This window comes from Manihot esculenta, chromosome 6, assembly GCF_001659605.2.
Source record: "Manihot esculenta cultivar AM560-2 chromosome 6, M.esculenta_v8, whole genome shotgun sequence".
NCBI classification, from domain to species: Eukaryota; Viridiplantae; Streptophyta; class Magnoliopsida; order Malpighiales; family Euphorbiaceae; genus Manihot; species Manihot esculenta.
The window spans coordinates 18,563,905-18,580,899 of NC_035166.2; the positions used below are offsets into that span (position 1 = coordinate 18,563,905).

At 44.8% G+C, this 16,995-nt stretch overlaps 1 protein-coding gene across 1 annotated transcript; it reads right to left on the reverse strand.

Moving 5' to 3' along the window:
• Positions 1-15,546: 15,546 nt before the first annotated feature.
• Positions 15,547-16,995, reverse strand: LOC110617882. Its single transcript, XM_021760886.1, has one exon. It carries the CDS (start codon positions 16,993-16,995, stop codon positions 15,547-15,549), a length of 1,449 nt encoding a protein of 482 aa, XP_021616578.1.

The following is a 16,995-nucleotide window of genomic DNA, read 5'->3' on the forward strand; positions in this document are numbered from 1 at the left end:
CCCAATCATGGAAAGGCCTTTACACGTCACCAGCAAGTATAGCGAAATGGATAAAAGGGGAACCCCCTCCCCAGAAAGTTTAAGTTTATTTTTCAATACCAAAACCCTTGTAAAACCCTATTCTATTGGATCTCAGATCATCAATTGACGCCGTCTGTGGGAAACGAAGGAGATCTTTTCATCACCGGAGTTTTCACTTTCAAAACCCACTAAGATCCACGATGGCAAACCACCAAGAAAGTAACCTTAACATTCCCAATGACTTGAGCTCTGCCCAAGATGGGCAGCAGTTCTCCTTTTCTAGCCCTACAACGTTGAATAACCAAACGCCTATTCCTCTTAATCCCTCGCCAAGCTTGGCAGGGAATACTCCCACCATGACTCTGTCTAACCAGGACATTCAAACTATGGCTCTCCAGCTACAGACTACTGCTCACTGGTTGGGGCAGCTAATGCAACAGAGGGGCCTTAGCACCCCAGTAAATGCACTCCCAGTAGTGGAGGAACCCAGAACCAATGAACCCCGACCTACCCCTGACCGCCTCCAAACTAACAGCCACGATGCCGGGGAAGAGGAAGAGCCAGAGGCCCGAATCCATGGGAGAAGGACAAGAGAGTTGATAGAAAATGAGGAGGCGGACAACTATTCTGCCGAAACAACCAGGGAAACGGGAACTGAAACAGGGGAGGAGGAATACAGCTGGGACAAAGGATCCAGCCCGGAAGACGAGAAAATGAACCAAAAGCTGAAAAGGTTGAAAGAGCAGCTCTTAGCCGAGCTAGGTAAGAAAGATCAGAGCCAAACCTCCTTGCCCACTTCTTCTCCTTTCTCAAAGATAGTGCAGCAGGAGACCGTTCCCAAGAAGTTTATGATGCCGCCGATGGCGGCCTATAATGGAGCTGGTAACCCGAGAGAGCATGTCATGAACTATAAGACCTTCATGGAGTTGCAAACCCTGTCAGATGCCTTAATGTGTAAGGTGTTCCCAACAACGCTCTCGGGACCGGCGCGGGCATGGTTTAACAGCCTGGAGGCCGGAAGCATTAGAAGTTTTGGAGATCTTGCCACCCGCTTCATCAGCCGGTTCATAGCCGGGGTGCCAGCTGATAGGAAGACGAGCTATCTAGAAACAGTGAAACAGAAAGAAGGTGAATCACTCAGAGAGTATGTCGCCCGCTTCAATATGGAGGCCCTGCAGATTCCTGAGCTGGATGAAGGAAGGGCAGTGGAGGCCATGCAAAAGGGAACAACCTCTGCCGAGTTCTTTGGTTCTTTGAGCAGGAAACCTCCGACCTCACTGGCTGAGTTGATGAAGAGGGCAGAGAAGTATATAAGGCAGGATGACGCCTTAGTGACGAGTAGATTTGCTAAAGGGATGACCGAAAAAGAAAAAGCCCTGGAGGAGAGAAGGCCGGAAAGACACGAGAAGAAACATGGAAAGAGGCCTGAGCCGTATAAACAGGCCTGGGAGAGAAGGGATCAAAGGCCTCCTCCTCCTCCTCGGGCTCTTGAACCAAGAGTGCTCCCTCCTTGGGTTCCCGAGAAACCAACCCCCCTCAACGCTTCCAGAGCCGAAGTGCTCATGGCAGTCCAGGATAAGGAGTTCCTCCAGTGGCCCAAACCCATGAAGTCGGAAGCAGATCAAAGAAATCCTGACAAGTATTGTCAGTACCACCGGAGGCATGGGCACGATACGAATAACTGTTTTCAGTTAATCGCGGAGATTGAGAGGCTGATAAAAAGGGGGCACCTCAAAAATTTTGTGAAGAAACCAGAGGGACAGAGGCCTCAGCCTGGTCCGACAACTCAGACGCCTAGGAGAATAGGAGCTGGACCAGTGAATGATGGGTCCAGTGGGACTATCCACATGATTGTTGGAGGAACGGGAGGATGGATGAGCCGTCGAGGAAAGAAGAGAAACCGGGAAGGAGAGACCAACAATAGTGAAGTCATGCAAATCGTTGACCACTCTCCCATGATCATCACTTTCTCCTCAGAAGATGCTCAGGGTATTCAGATGCCCCATGATGACGCGCTTGTCATTGAAGCCGTCATTCATAATTATCGGGTAAAGAAGGTCTTAGTGGATGATGGGAGTAAAGTCAACTTGCTGCCACACCGAGTGTTTCAGCAGATGGGAATTCCAGAGGAACAGCTGGTTCGGGACCAGTCACCAATCAAGGGGATCGGAGGAGCACCGGTACTTGTAGAAGGAAAGGTGAAGCTGGCTCTTACCTTGGGAGAAGCACCCAGAGCTCGCACCCATCATGAGGTGTTTTTGGTGGTCAAACTCCCACTGAGCTACAATGCGATTTTGGGGAGACCGGCGTTGTTCGACTTTGAAGCTGTCACTAGCATCAAGTATTTGGCACTCAAGTTCCCAACGGAAGAAGGAGTGGGAATGGTCCGGGGCAGCCAGGAAGAAGCAAGGGCGGTATACTTGGCCACAGTAACAGAGCCGAGCTCAACTGGAGAAGGACTCGACTCGGAAGTTCTGGAGGTCAGAGATGAAACAAAAGAAGCCCGGACAGAGCCAGTTGGAGAGTTGGAAATCTTCCCCTTATCAGGAGCAGATGCAAACAAGGTCTTCAGTCTTAATGCCAGCCTCACCAAAGAACTAAAAGGTGAAGTCATGGCCCTGATCCGAAGTCACGCGCCGACCTTCGCGTGGAAGCCTTCAGACATGCCGGGAATTGACCCCAAAGTGATGACACACCGATTGAATGTCCTCCCCGAGGCCAGACCAGTAAAGCAAAAGAAGAGAGTAGTGGGAAGAGAGAAGCAGCAGGCCACCCGGGAAGAAGTGCAGAAGCTAGAAGAGGCAGGCTTTATTAGGGAAGTCATGTACCCACAGTGGTTGGCAAATCCTGTGTTAGTCAAAAAAGCCAATGGCAAATACAGGATGTGTATAGATTTTACCGACCTAAATAAGGCTTGCCCTAAAGATTGTTATCCCCTACCCGATATTAATAAAATGGTCGACTCAACGGCCGGTTTTGATTATATGTCTTCTTTGGATGCTATGTCTGGTTATCATCAAATCCCAATGGAAAAATCGGATGAGGAGAAGACCTCATTTATAACTGAAGATGGAACTTACTGTTATAGGGCTATGCCCTTTGGATTGAGAAAAGCTGGGGCAACTTATCAGAGGTTGATGAATAAAATCTTTAAAAACCAGATCGGTAGAAATGTGGAAGTGTATGTGGACGATATGGTGGTCAAAAGTTCAACTTTCCAACAACACATAGCAGATTTGAGGGAGATATTTGGGGTGTTAGATCAATACAGAATGAAGTTGAACCCAGCAAAATGTGCTTTCTTCATTAGGGGAGGAAAATTCTTGGGGTACATGGTGAGCAATAAAGGCATTGAGCCCAATCCGGAGAAAGTGGAAGCCATACTGAATATGCCAGAACCGACCTGCGTAAGAGATGTTCAGAGACTAACCGGGAGAGTGGTAGCGCTTAACCGATTCATGTCGAGGTCGGCAGAAAAGTGCTTGCCATTTTTCAAAAAGTTGAGGAAGGTACCGAATTTCGAATGGACAGAAGATTGCCAAAGGGCCTTCCTAGAGCTTAAGAAGTATCTTAGCTCGCCCCATGTGCTCAGCAGTCCCATAAAAGGAGAAGAACTTCTGATATACCTGGCGGCCTCAGAACAAGCAGTCAGCGCAGTGCTAGTAAGGGTGGAAGAAGGAGAACAGAAACCTGTTTTCTACGTTAGCAAGGTACTCAGAGACACTGAGGTCAGATATTCGAACATTGAAAAACTGGCTTACGCCTTATTGCTGGCAGTCCGGAAATTCAGAGTTTATCTAGAAAGCCACCAAGGAGTCGTGATAACAGACCAACCCTTAAAGAAGATTCTACGTAGGCCGGAAACTTCAGGGCGGATGTTGGCATGGTCTGTAGAAATTAGCCCTCACTGTCTAGAGTACCGACCTCGAACGGCCATAAAATCCCAAGCTCTGGCTGACTTCATAGCGGAGTGCGCATTCAATGAGGAGAAAGGAGGACCATCCTCAGAGATATCAAGAAAGGGGGAAGAAAGAGAGCCCCCCCAAGAATTTAGTTGGAAGCTGTATGTAGACGGAGCATCAGGTGCTGAGGGTAGTGGCGCTGGGATAATGCTTAAAGGGCCAGAAGGTTTTAAAGTATGTTATGCCTTGCGTCTAGAATTCACGGCTTCTAACAATATGGCCGAATATGAAGCCCTGGTAAATGGAATGTTGGTAGCTTCGGAGATAGGGGTAACCGACCTCGAGGTGAATAGCGACTCTCAGTTGGTGATCAACCAGGTGACGGGAGTATATCAGGCTAGGGACCCCATCATGCAGAACTATCTTGATAAAGTAAAAACTATAGAAGCCGAGCTCACGGGTCAGGGAGTTATCGTCAGATTTCAAAGAATACCTCGGGATGAAAATGAGGAAGCAGACTTGCTTAGTCTGTTGACCAAAGAGGAGTTAGAACAGCTTCCCGATGAAGTATATATACAGCATGTCCATACACCTGCTTTTAAAAAGACAAACATGATACTACAGGTGGAACAGAGCCCAACTTGGATGACCCCATACCTGAGATACTTGGAGGAGGGTGAGCTCCCCGAAGATAAAGATGAAGCCAGAAAGATAGCAGCTCGTGCTGCCAACTACCAAGCAATAAGGGGAACCTTATACAGAAAAGGGAAGTCCAGCCCATGGCTCCGGTGTGTGAGTCCGGAAGAAGCTGCAAAGGTAATGGAGGAAATACATAGAGGCCTATGTGGGGCTCACGAGGGAGCAGGGACATTAGCCAACAAAATATTCAGGCAAGGGTACTACTGGCCCACTGTTAAAAAAGAAGCAGAAGAGTTTGTCCGGAGGTGCGACGTATGTCAGAGATTTGCTAACGCCATCAGAACCCCTGCCACTCCTCAAGCAAGAATATCCAGTCCATGGCCTTTCTCGCAATGGGGAATCAACATCCTGGGACCTTTCCCCAAGACTACGGGGCAAAGGAAATTCGTGGTGGTGGCTGTGGAATATTTCTCGAAATGGCCAGAGGCAGAAGCAATAGCCACAATCACAGCTCGCAAGATAATAGATTTCGTATGGGGACATATCATCTGCAGATTTGGCATACCTAGAGTACTTATCTCAGACAACGGCAGACAATTTGACTGCAGCATTTTCAGAGCCTTCACGACGAACATGGGCATATGGCATAAGTTCTCCTCCGTGGCTCATCCTCAGACTAATGGCCAGACAGAAGTCACTAACAGAGCTATCCTTCAAGGATTAAAGAAATGGCTGGATGGCGCAAAGGAGAATTGGGCAGAAGAACTCAATAGCATACTATGGGCACTCCGAACCACTCCCAGAGCGACCACTAAAGAAACACCGTTTGCACTTGCTTATGGCACAGAAGCCGTAGTCCCAGTTGAATTGAAGATCCCCACTCATCGAGTCCAATTCGTTAGTGAGAATACTAATGAGGATAAGTTAAGAAGCAACCTGGATGCTCTTGAGGAAGTCAGGGAAGAAGCCCAAGTCCGAACTGCCGCTTATCAACAACGAGCAGCGAGATATTACAACCAAAAGGTCAGAGAAAGAAGCTTAAAGGTGGGAGACCTGACCTTAAGAAACCTGGAAGCTACAGGAAAAAGAGCGGCCGCGGGCAAGTTAGCACCGACATGGGAAGGTCCTTTCAAGGTGACAAAAGCGGTCAGGCCAGGGGTATACCGAATCGAAGATATGCAAGGAAACCCTGAGCCCCACGCTTGGAACATCCAACACCTAAAAAGGTATTTCCCTTGAAATATTTGTAAAGAAAAACATTGTATTTGGACAAATATGAGTAAATAAAAATTATTTATACAAATATGAATTATCTTTATGAATAAACATTCCTCCATGAAAAAGAATAATATTCCTTCCATGAAAAAGAAAGAACAGGGCTCAGAAAGATCCCTTGAAACAAGACCTCAGTTAGGCACAAAACCAGCTGAGATGACGAAGCGACAGTAAGGCCAATGAGCCTGAATCTTGTGCAAACACCTCAAGAAGACACAAAAAACTGCCGGCGGGCCTCGAGGTCACCCCGGAACGGCAGGTGAGGATCTTAAAGATGCCTCCCGGAGCATGAAGACCGGGATCCCCCAGAACTCCCGGGAAAACAAAACAAAAAACTGCCGGCGGGGCCCCGAGGTCACCCCGGAACGGCCGGTGAGGATCTTAAAGATGCCTCCCGGAGCATGAAGACCGGGATCCCCTAGAACTCCCGGGAAAACAAAACAAAAAACTGCTGGCGGGGCCCCGAGGTCACCCCGGAACGGCCGGTGAGGATCTTAAAGATGCCTCCCGGAGCATGAAGACCGGGATCCCCTAGAACTCCCGGGAAAACAAAACAAAAAACTGTCGGCGAGCCCCGAGGTCACCCCGGAACAAAAACAGCCAGGGTCTCATAAAGATTCTCTGAAAACAAAAATGGTCGGAGAAGGACTTAAGAGCCTCCCAAAATGAAAATTTCCCATAACATATGCAGAGACAACTTATAAAATACAGTTCGGACCTCACAAAAAAGAAAGGAGCCCAGAGCAACCAAGGCAAAATCAGGTTCCGACCTCCTGAAGAGGTTCGGGGCACAATAGCCAAGAGGCACCGACCTCGAAACAGACGCTAACGCTAAAAGATTGGCTATCGGGCAAAATGTCGAGCTCCCAGCTCGGATAGACCTATATTAAGCTCAAGGTCGAGCTCCCAGCTCGGATAGACTTGCATCCTCAAAAGCCCAAGGTATGAAGGCCAAAACAAAAGGCCGGGCTCCCTCACAAAAGGCTCATAAACGAAGAAACCTGTAAGAGGATAAATGAAGGAGGAAAAGGCTATACTCCAAAATCAGTCTATCGGGAACAGACGTCCAAATCCACAACCAAGAAGGAAAGGCTAAAAGCAGACATGCTAGTCGCCATTGAAAGGTATGAGATTTGATCTCTCAGACTATTAGCTAAGAGATGAGCTTGCAACTCAAGAGCAATCCAGAGCTTATGAATGAGAATACATAGTGTAAAAAAAAAAAGAGATATTAGAGTACTTTGAGGAAAAAGAAAACTGATATTTCATTACAAATAACTATTACAAATTATCCTTCTGACGAGGTGGGGGGATAAATAGTCCTTAAAGGACTTACATCAGTAAGAACACCCTCGCCTACATTATTTCTACTTGCAGTCACATCTGAAGGAAGCTCGGAATCCCTTGGATCAAAGCCCTCAACGTTTACAACAGGAGCTATCTCTGACTCAGGGTGGAGATCCTCCTTCTCAGAGTTAGGGTCATCCTTCCCTGACTCAAGGACTTCCACGTCCTCCCCCTCTAGCTCGGACTCTTCCGAAGAAGACTCAGCTGGCCGGCATATGTCCCTCCGGCAATCTCCTCGGGGCATAGGAAAATCATCCTCCCCATACAGCACTGGCTCGCCATCTGAGTCCACTTCGTACCTGCGAAGCTCGGCCAAAGGAGTATCAGGAGCGTGTCTGGCTTCTCTTAAGCCGCGATTGTAGCCGGTCACATACATACGGAAGGCTTTCTTAAGAATAGCCGATTTCATTTCACCAGAAGCTTTATATTCATCGAGATGTTCCTCACAGGCCTCAGCTACAAATTCCTTAAACTCAGAAGAGTCTTTGTAGTCCTGAAGATGAGCCTCACAGGCCTGCTCGATCTTCTTTTTCAGCTCGTCAGACTCCTGATACTCCGCTATACATTGTTCGCGCACCAGCGAAGCCTTGTTCTCAACATGTTTTACTACCTTGAGCAAGGCTAAACACTTACGTTCCAGGGTCCTGACTTCATGGTTGAGTTGTTGGTAGCGAAGGTTGAACTCTTCAGCCGATGAAGCCAGGTCTCTGATATGATCAGAGCTCGTACTCAATTCCTGCTCAAGGACCTTCACCCGAGCTAGGGCCATTTCCTTCTGAGCCTTCACTTCCTTTAGCTGAGCTTGAAGCTCTTCAAAATCAGCCTTTAAGGCCTCATATTGTTGCTGGACCTCAGCCTTTTGCCTCACGGCCTCATCCCTTTCGCTAAGGGCCTCTGTCATAGAGGACAGCTGCTTTAAAACTCCTTCGCAGCGAACCTCCACTGTAGCTGCCCTCTCATCAGACGCTTTGAGAACCTCACGGGTCTGAGACAGCTCTGCTTCTAAAGACTTGGTATGCCCTGCTGTCTCAGCCGCTTTCTCATCAGCCTTTCTAAGGGCCTCCAGCGCAGAATGCAACTCTGCCTGGAGGGACTGGATTTGCTCCCGAGCAGCTACCAGATTACCCCTCGCATCGCTGGTTGCAGACAGATTTTCCTCCAGACGCGCCTCTTCAATCCGGCGGTCTACAGACTCCTGGAGGGAACGATCACGAGCATCCACCTCCATAAAGAGGCCCGTCGCCTAAAAAGGAAGAACAACTGTCAGAAAAAGAAACGAAGCAAAAAAAAAAAAAAAAAAAAAACAACTTACCATCAGAAGCATTTCTCTGATTGAAGATCCGAGCTCCTCACGAGAGCGAGATCGGAAGGACACTTGCTCCTTGGTAGAACTGGCTAATAGACCAGTCAGGGCAAGAAGACGAGGATCCGAAGCCTCTGTAATTCCGTCGAACATTCGCTCTCTGAGAAGTTCAGCGACAGCACTGGCCGGAGACTCGGAGGTAATGTCCGATGTGTTCAGCACGTTGCCAGAAGGAGATAACGAAGGCATAGCAGAAACGCCTTTCTCCTTCCCAATGGGAGGAAGAGCTGGAGAAGATCCTGCAGCAGTCCTGGACTTCTTCCGAGCAGGAGACGGGGCAGATGTTCCTGAGGGGGCTGGACGCTTGTCCCCGGTCTTTGATGAAATGCCCTCAGATCCCTCAGGCTCAGTCCTCGCAGGGGCAGGGGCATCTTGAGCAGAAACCTCTGAGATTTGGTCATCTAGGAGGATGATCTCCATCCCTGTCCCAGAGGCCTCCTTGTCTTCAGTAGCAGGGGATTTAGATTTTCCCCCTGACACCCCTCCTGGAGAATGGGCAATACCCTGCTCCACTTGTTCAGCACCTTGGGTCTGCTCCACAATAGCTAGGGAGGCTTCCTTCACAACCTCCGAGGAGGCTGGAGCAGATCTAGACCCTTCAGCAGGCCTCGAAGTTGAGCTCGATCCACCTCGGCTAGACAGCCGAGATGACTTGGTGCTGCGAGAGCTCGGCTTCGAAGCTTTAGAAGAAGCTTTGGTGGGAGGTCGGCTAACCTTCTTGGAGGAAGCAGCTTGAACCATCTCCACAGGAATCTCAGTCACTGAACGCCCATCCCCAAAGGAGTCGAAAATGGCATGCATATTATCCCGAGACAGGACAAAGTTCTTGGGGAACTTGATGTCATCCATTTTTACCTCAGAAGCTGCAAAAGAAACAAAATTATAAAGAGTCAGCATACTTTCCGATATTATGAGCAAAGAAGAAACAGAATAGTCGGACAAGGCATTATACCCGTGTCCCGGATATCCCTAAGATTGGACGCGAACATACACTTCTCGACGTCATACTTCCTCTCAATGGAAGTCAGTCGAAGCAGCTCGACCTGCTCAATAAGACTCAATTGGGGCAGCTCGTTGCAACCCGGAAAGATCTCCCCCCAACTTAGATCCACCTCCCACGTTCGGGCAGACTCTAATTTTAACTCCACCACAAGGTAATTCTCCATCCATCCCTTTATGGAGTCCTTGTACCCCGTGAAAAGAGATAACCCAGTACGGGAGGAAAAATAATAGAACTTTTGAACCGCCCTAACCAGACGGAAAAAAGTGACAAACAGACAGGCCGTGGGTGTAAAACCCCAACTCAGACAGATAGATTCAAAACAGGACATGAACAAAATGGAATTTGGGGATAACATCCGAGGAGTTACCCCGAAGTATTCAAAGACCTCAATAAAGAAAGGGGTAAAAGGAAACGGTAGACCGAATTCTCTCTGCTTCAAGAAAAACACTATGCGACGACCCTCTTGGGGATCTACCAAACCCGGAGGGGGAGGGTAAGGAAGGACTATCCTTTCATTTGAAAGAGGTGCTCGAATGAAATACAACGGAGCATCTAAAAGTCTCTGGGAAATATACTTAGTTATGTTGGAGGGCGTAATATGCGACTCAAGGTTAACAATATCAGGAAGCCTTGAACTTGCCATGGAAAAACAAGGAAGCGTACCTGAGAACACAAGGGGGTGAAAAATGCAGAAGGAGTTGCAGGAAGACAGAGAGCAGAAAAGAGCTAGTTTCTTCAGAAGACAGAAGGAATTCGAGATGACAGGCAATAATGAGACGGAACGTTGATCTGAACAGTTTTGTCTTGGAGCGGCGCGATCATTAATTACTCTCGAAGTTTACCCTCTCAACGGGTAGATAAATAACCGGTGAGAAGGTAAAGGGGCAAAAAGATCGCTGGGCTTCTCTACATCCGTCAAGGGCCAGATCCGTGATTACAGCCCATCAATCAAAAGCCCATTCGCCACCTACATAAATCAAGCCCAACTCGCCAGTCAGAGCAACTTAGCCCACAGGAACAACTCAACCTGCAAAATTCACCACCTCCATGGTAAATACCAAGGAAACAGAGGGGCAAGTCAAGAAAAGACTCAAAAGTACAAGTAAATGGGAGCATGATAAAGGTCAGACTTGCTCATCACTTAAAAAGTTATAAGATTTGATTTATCGTTATTGAACAAAGACTGCGAGATCGGAAAAAGGCGACAAGGGCACCTCGGGATCATACAGAGCTGAGAGCTCAGAAATTAACTCAAGGATTAAAAGGCCGAGCTCGCAGGTCGGATTAGTCCAGCTCGGAAAACATAACTTGAGAGCTCGGTCGGCTAAAGGAGGCTCAAAGCTCAATCCATCAAGTAAAGACCGAGCTCACAGGTCGGTTAGTCAAGCTCGGAAAAGTAAACCGACCGTCCAGTTGGTTAAGTAGGCCCGAGGCTCGGCTCATCGACTAAAAGCAGGAGTTCGCGAAATACGGTCAATTCAGCTCGGAAAAAACGGAACAAAATTTAGTTGGCTAAAGCTACGAAGAAAAGCAGTATCAGTACTTCATCCATGACAGAGAAAGAACAAGTATGTGTAAAAAACAAGAATTTCATTAAAAGAAAAGTACATTACAGCACATTACAAAGGCCTACATTACAGAATGGAAGACTATCCTTAAAGGATTTACATATCAGGATACTTCATCATCTACGATTATCACCTAACCTACTATTCTAGTCTTCAGTTCGGAGGACTTCTCGCAGCTCGGAATGTGAGTTTTTCAGAAAAGGCCAAGATCTGTCTCGCTATTATAGGGGAACTGAACAAGTTGATTCCCATAAGTATTTCTCACTGTTCCCCTATAATAGGTCGACACCCTGATTGCCCAGATGTGATTCACGATACATACGGACAGGATATAATATCCGAGCTTGTCCGTATGTACCATGAAAACACGGGCTTTCTAGTTACGGCTCCAAGGAGATCGCAGAGTATACATTCGAAGGCATCGCCAGAAGCTTGACTGAGTGCAGCAGATCTCAGCCTCGCATAATACTGGTACTTCACATCAAAGGGAACAATAAGTTGATCATTCTCTCCACTTCCATTTATATCAAAAGAAGACGACGGGGGCATTGAGGAAATTTCCTTTTTCTTCTCGGAATAAGGAGCAGACCTCTCATCAGCCCAGAACCTCTTTGGAGCTCGAACAGCAAACTGAGGAGGAGGCCGGCCAGACGACCTGGGTAAAACAGTCTCAGCAGCTTGCCGAATAGTCCCACCCATCGGCCGCCCTACCAGAAGGATCTCCAAAGCACCGTCCAGACTCCTTAGAGATAACATCAAATTTTCAAGAATTTTGAACTGACCCATTCTCATCTCAGGTATTGCAAAAAGTTTCAAAACAGAGACAAGTCAGAAACAATTCTCCATCAAGATGATAAAAGCAAGATCAAAACAAACCTCTGGGGCAACAAAGCAATACAAACTCAAGCTCACCTCATTCCGTTTGAAGAAGGCGTCAAATGGATCCTTTGCAGATAAAACAGAACAATCTCACTAGAGGAAAGAAGCAGACAGAGAAACGGAAAGGAAGAACCTTTTGTTCCGGCAGAGGATGTGAGAATGAAGGACAGTTGGCGTTGATATATACTTAGAGCCTGAGGCCTTAGCACGGGGCAGAGCTATGCTAGACTCTAAGCTAACGGTGTCAGGATTTTAAAAGATAGTCATGGAAAAGGAAAGAAAGGACATGTCCAGGTAATGATGACAGGAAAGCAAAGACAGCAAAGAACACGAAGAATGGAGAAAAGCCAAAAAGGGGAAAGAGCAGATAGGATTTGGAAACTGCACAACGACAGAAAGATGAAAGGATGTTATTAAGGCACCTGAACACAAACAGGCGCGGTCATAATGGTTCTTGATATTCACCCCCTCGGCAGTAGGAGCAATAACTACCGAGAAGGTGAAGGGGCAATTGATGACCGCTGGATTTCTTTACCCCAAATCAGGGGCTTGACCACAGGCAAAGACCCATAACGTAGAGGCCCACGCACCTGGTATGCACAACAAGCCTGGCTCATTCAACCTTCAAGGCAGGGCTCAACCAAGCTTCTTCACTCAGATCGGCCCAGTCCACGACCAGCAGGCCCTCTCCTCTCAGACTCAGCGTCCGGCCCGACTCTCGGCCCAGCCCAGTATCCAGAGCCATACTAAGACAGCCTAGCAGATCCGCTCGAGCATACGCACGAGGAGAATCAGAGGCCGTTACGCATGGAGCAGGCTGCTGATACCCTCGTACACCCGAATCTGTATGTCAGAGATGCGTGTCTCAATCATGGAAAGGCCTTTACACGTCACCAGCAAGTATAGCGAAATGGATAAAAGGGGAACCCCTCCCCAGAAAGTTTAAGTTTATTTTTCAATACCAAAACCCTTGTAAAACCCTATTCTATTGGATATCAGATCATCACCTATTAAACTCTAAATATTCCTGAATTTCCTTCATATGAACCGCTTTTCAATATGAGATATGAGCCTAGACGTGGCCATGGGCCAGCGGTTTGATTTAATTTTTTAAATTGAATTAAAATCGATTCGATTTAAAGTGGTTCAAGATATTTTAATTTTTTTAATGATTTTAGTCTGATTTTAAAATGGTTATAATTTTTAATTTTTTACAGTTTCAATTTTGATTTTTAATTTAATTAAATTATAAATGGATATTTTGATTTGAAAAAAATTTAAAAATAAAAAATTTAAATAAAATATAAAAAAATAAGTATGTCTTAAATATTATTAAATATATATTTTATTAAATAATTAAAATATTCAAAATATATCCATTTACATGATAAAAAATAAAATAATTTTACATAGAATTTTAAAAAATAATAATAATACATTTAAATGTAAAAAATATTTTCTACAAATTAAAAATAAATTTTAATTTAATTATTTGATAATTTAATTTATTTATGTATCAATTTTAAATATCATAATTTATAAAATATTTATTATAGAAAGAAAGAATTAAACTAAAATTAAACTGAATTATCCGTTTAAATCGACTGATTTCGATTCAATTCTAATTTGAATTTAATTTAACGAGGAGAGTATAACTTTCTAGTCTAAAGTTTCTGATTCAATACAGAAATTAAAAATGATTGACCGATCCAATTCTAAATTTAACCCATTTGGTCTTGATCCCATTTACGGTACAAATCAAATTGTAGTCCTATCTATATAAGCCCTATAATAAGATAAATTAATTGAACTTCTCATGGATGAATTAATTAAACTTCCGGACAATTGAGAAAGAAAAAGTCTCTCAACTAACTCAAATCATAATTTAAAAAAAAAAAATTTTCCTTCCAAATCTTCTAAAAAGAAAGTTTTATCAAATTTAGATAGAAAGAAAGAACTTACATAAAATGCACCCTTAAAAGTTAAAATAGCAAAATGTTTATGCTCTCTCTCGTTATTGCTCTTATCTTTTTCTGCAAAGATGGTACCAAAAAGAGGTAAGAACCAGTAGAACAATTATGCAAAGGCAATTGGCACTTGCACAAAATTCTCTTGTTCTTCAAAACAAGGAGCCCATAGCGTCAATTTCATGGTCAAAACCATCAAAATTGGTCTCACCCACCCATGCCATACCCATATGGAACTGTCGTGTTAGAGCTTTCTCTAAAGAACCCACACTCTCTTGCATCCAACCACTTCATTAAAATAGGATCCATCCGCCCTGATAATTATACCTACCCACTACTCAGCACCTCTACTCAAGGCTACTTCACGTTTTACCTTGGATTCCTTAGTGCAAACAATTGATCCCCATGTGAAAAAAAGAACAGTTCTAGACTTGGGTTCAATGTCCAACAGCGACATTCCCTAGCTGGAAGTGGCTCACGGGCTGTTACTGTACCAGTTTCAGATCACTTACGAAACTATACTTTTGTTCAATGGATTATTTGATATTTGGATGTGTTAAATCCGATGGAGACAGCATCAAGAGTAGAACTTGATGTGGTGTTGCAGTATACGGTTTTGATCTCTGGCTATGTCGAGATAGATTTGGCTGGCAAATGGCTATCTATTTGAGCAGATTGTTGTCACTTGACAAGGATCTTGTCCAGTGGAACATGATGGTGGATGCTTATGTCAAGGCAAAAACGTCCAAAACAATGGGCATATGTGGCAAGGAAGCTTTGAGTATTAAGTGATTGGAAGAACACAAATTTATCTGGTGACTAGGGCAGGATACTGGTAGAAGAACACAACAGCCAACATTTTTTAGTCTACTGAAGGTAGAGAAAATTTGACTTACTATGAGAATCAAACAGATGAAAAGGCTTGAAAGCTTGTCTCCTTCCTTTTGCAAGTTGAGGGTAAAATTATCTTTCATTGCCCAAGCATGGAATTGTACCCTTCAAAGAAGAACCATGGAAATTAAAGATGAAAGGTCAAAAACAATAATGGAATCTGAAAAAATAATAATTGAAAGAGAAAGCATGGAGTATCACTTTAACAGTATATATATGTTTCTTTGCAAGCTCCATGATTGCATTTGCAGATAAGGCACAACTAAACATCAAAGGTTTGTAGAAAAGATTTCAGTTTAAGGCTGCCTAATCAGGTCTACCTATTAAAGACCCTGCTTATGTATCTGCAATCAAACAGAGAAATTACAGAGACAAAAGGTCATGGCTTAAAACAGCTAGATTTGCAGACTTCCAATTGCATGCACTGGAATGCAAGGGTTGAATCGCTAAATCGAGCGACGTATTTATAATTTGTCAATTTGTCTGTAAATTTACATTTCAGGATATAACTCTTAACCAACAAAAAATGTTGGAATCTCATACAATTGCCACTTGAAGAACACCCCTCTCACAGGCAGGAGCAAACACTAGAACATCACTCGAAAAGGGAACTAAGAAATATCTTCTCTGAACCAACACGAGCCAAGATCCTATCTTTTGATTCTGATGCACAGGAGAAACTTTTGCAGGCTCATTTTTCGCATCTGCTACGTCTCCCAAGCAATTTTAGCATGGAGCAGGATGCAACTGTAGCCACAAGAGCTAGCATTCGACCCCCAATGAGTCCAGCAAGAACAACAAGAAAGAGGATCAAGTAACCTGAATTGCCTCCTCTTACAATATCTACCCTTTCCTGGACTGCAATCATTTCTGTCTTAGTCTGCAACGCCTGAGTTGGAATAGAACGTCTGCGTTCAAATTGTTCAATTCTTCCAGTTCCAAATCTTTCTTGTTCTTCTTCCTTTTCTTCTTCCAACAATTCCATTAGCGTTTGTTTCCCTTTGCAACCTGAATTTTGTTGGTGAAGCATAGATTGCTCTTTTGTGTTTGCACTCCTCCATAACTTATCCTCTACCCAGCAGCAACTAGACATATCACTCCTCATCCTGAATTCTGCTTCTCTCTCGTTTCCCTTTCTCTCTCTCTTTACAGAACGCAATTTCTTTGGCACCAGTTTCTTGATGAATTTTCTTCTGAGTTTACAACTCTGGCTATGCTCTTTTCCACAAATCATTTGTCCACCTTCATCACTCTCTGCCTTCGCAGCTCCATCCACTCTATCCCATCTCTTGTCGTAATACAATAAATCATTAGTTGTTTGATATTCTACTCTCTCATTTGTTTCAACTCGTCCAACCATATCAATTCTTGGTTCCATTGGTTGAATGTCCTTGAGGGGAATGTTGGATTCAAGGCTCCCAGTCGAATCACAAGAATCAGACGCATAATCATCTTCCCCTACATTGATCGTTCCTTTCTCGGAAACCCACAAATCCTTCTTGAATCGAAATAAAGAAACAACCCTTGGAAATACACTTAGCAAAGCTAACATGCATGTTTTCAGTAAACACAAGAGACGTCTCCCTTCATATTCAAGAAAGATGAGAAGAGAAGCAGACATTGTTATCCCAACAGCAAGTCTTGTGGTGCTCAAAGCCAAGACCACGACCACAAACATCTTTAAAATTGAACATAACAAGCGTTTCTCTTTTCTATTCGACTCAAGATTGCCATAATCAACAACCCCACATTCCTTAATACCTTGATTACAATCAAGATTTCGATATTCACCCCCCAAAACTTCACATCTATCGACATTTTTAACCTTAGCCTCCAACTTCTCCGGACTTTCACACTTTTTATCGATATTAACAGGCTCCACCGGCCATTCTATAGCGTTCGCCAAGGATGTGGTATCGGAAACGACAAACTCCTCAACCTCGCGGGGCTGATTATGCTGGTGCTGCTTTTTCTTCTTCTTAATGGGTGTCTTTAATCGGTCACGATTCTTGACGAAAAGATCAACAAGTGAAGTAGGGAAGCCGGTTTGCACAACCATGGAATTGGGCTTGGGTGGCTGAAGATCCGCAACAATACGGGAAATCCTCGAGACTTTGGCCCTCTTCCATGGCAAAGGCAT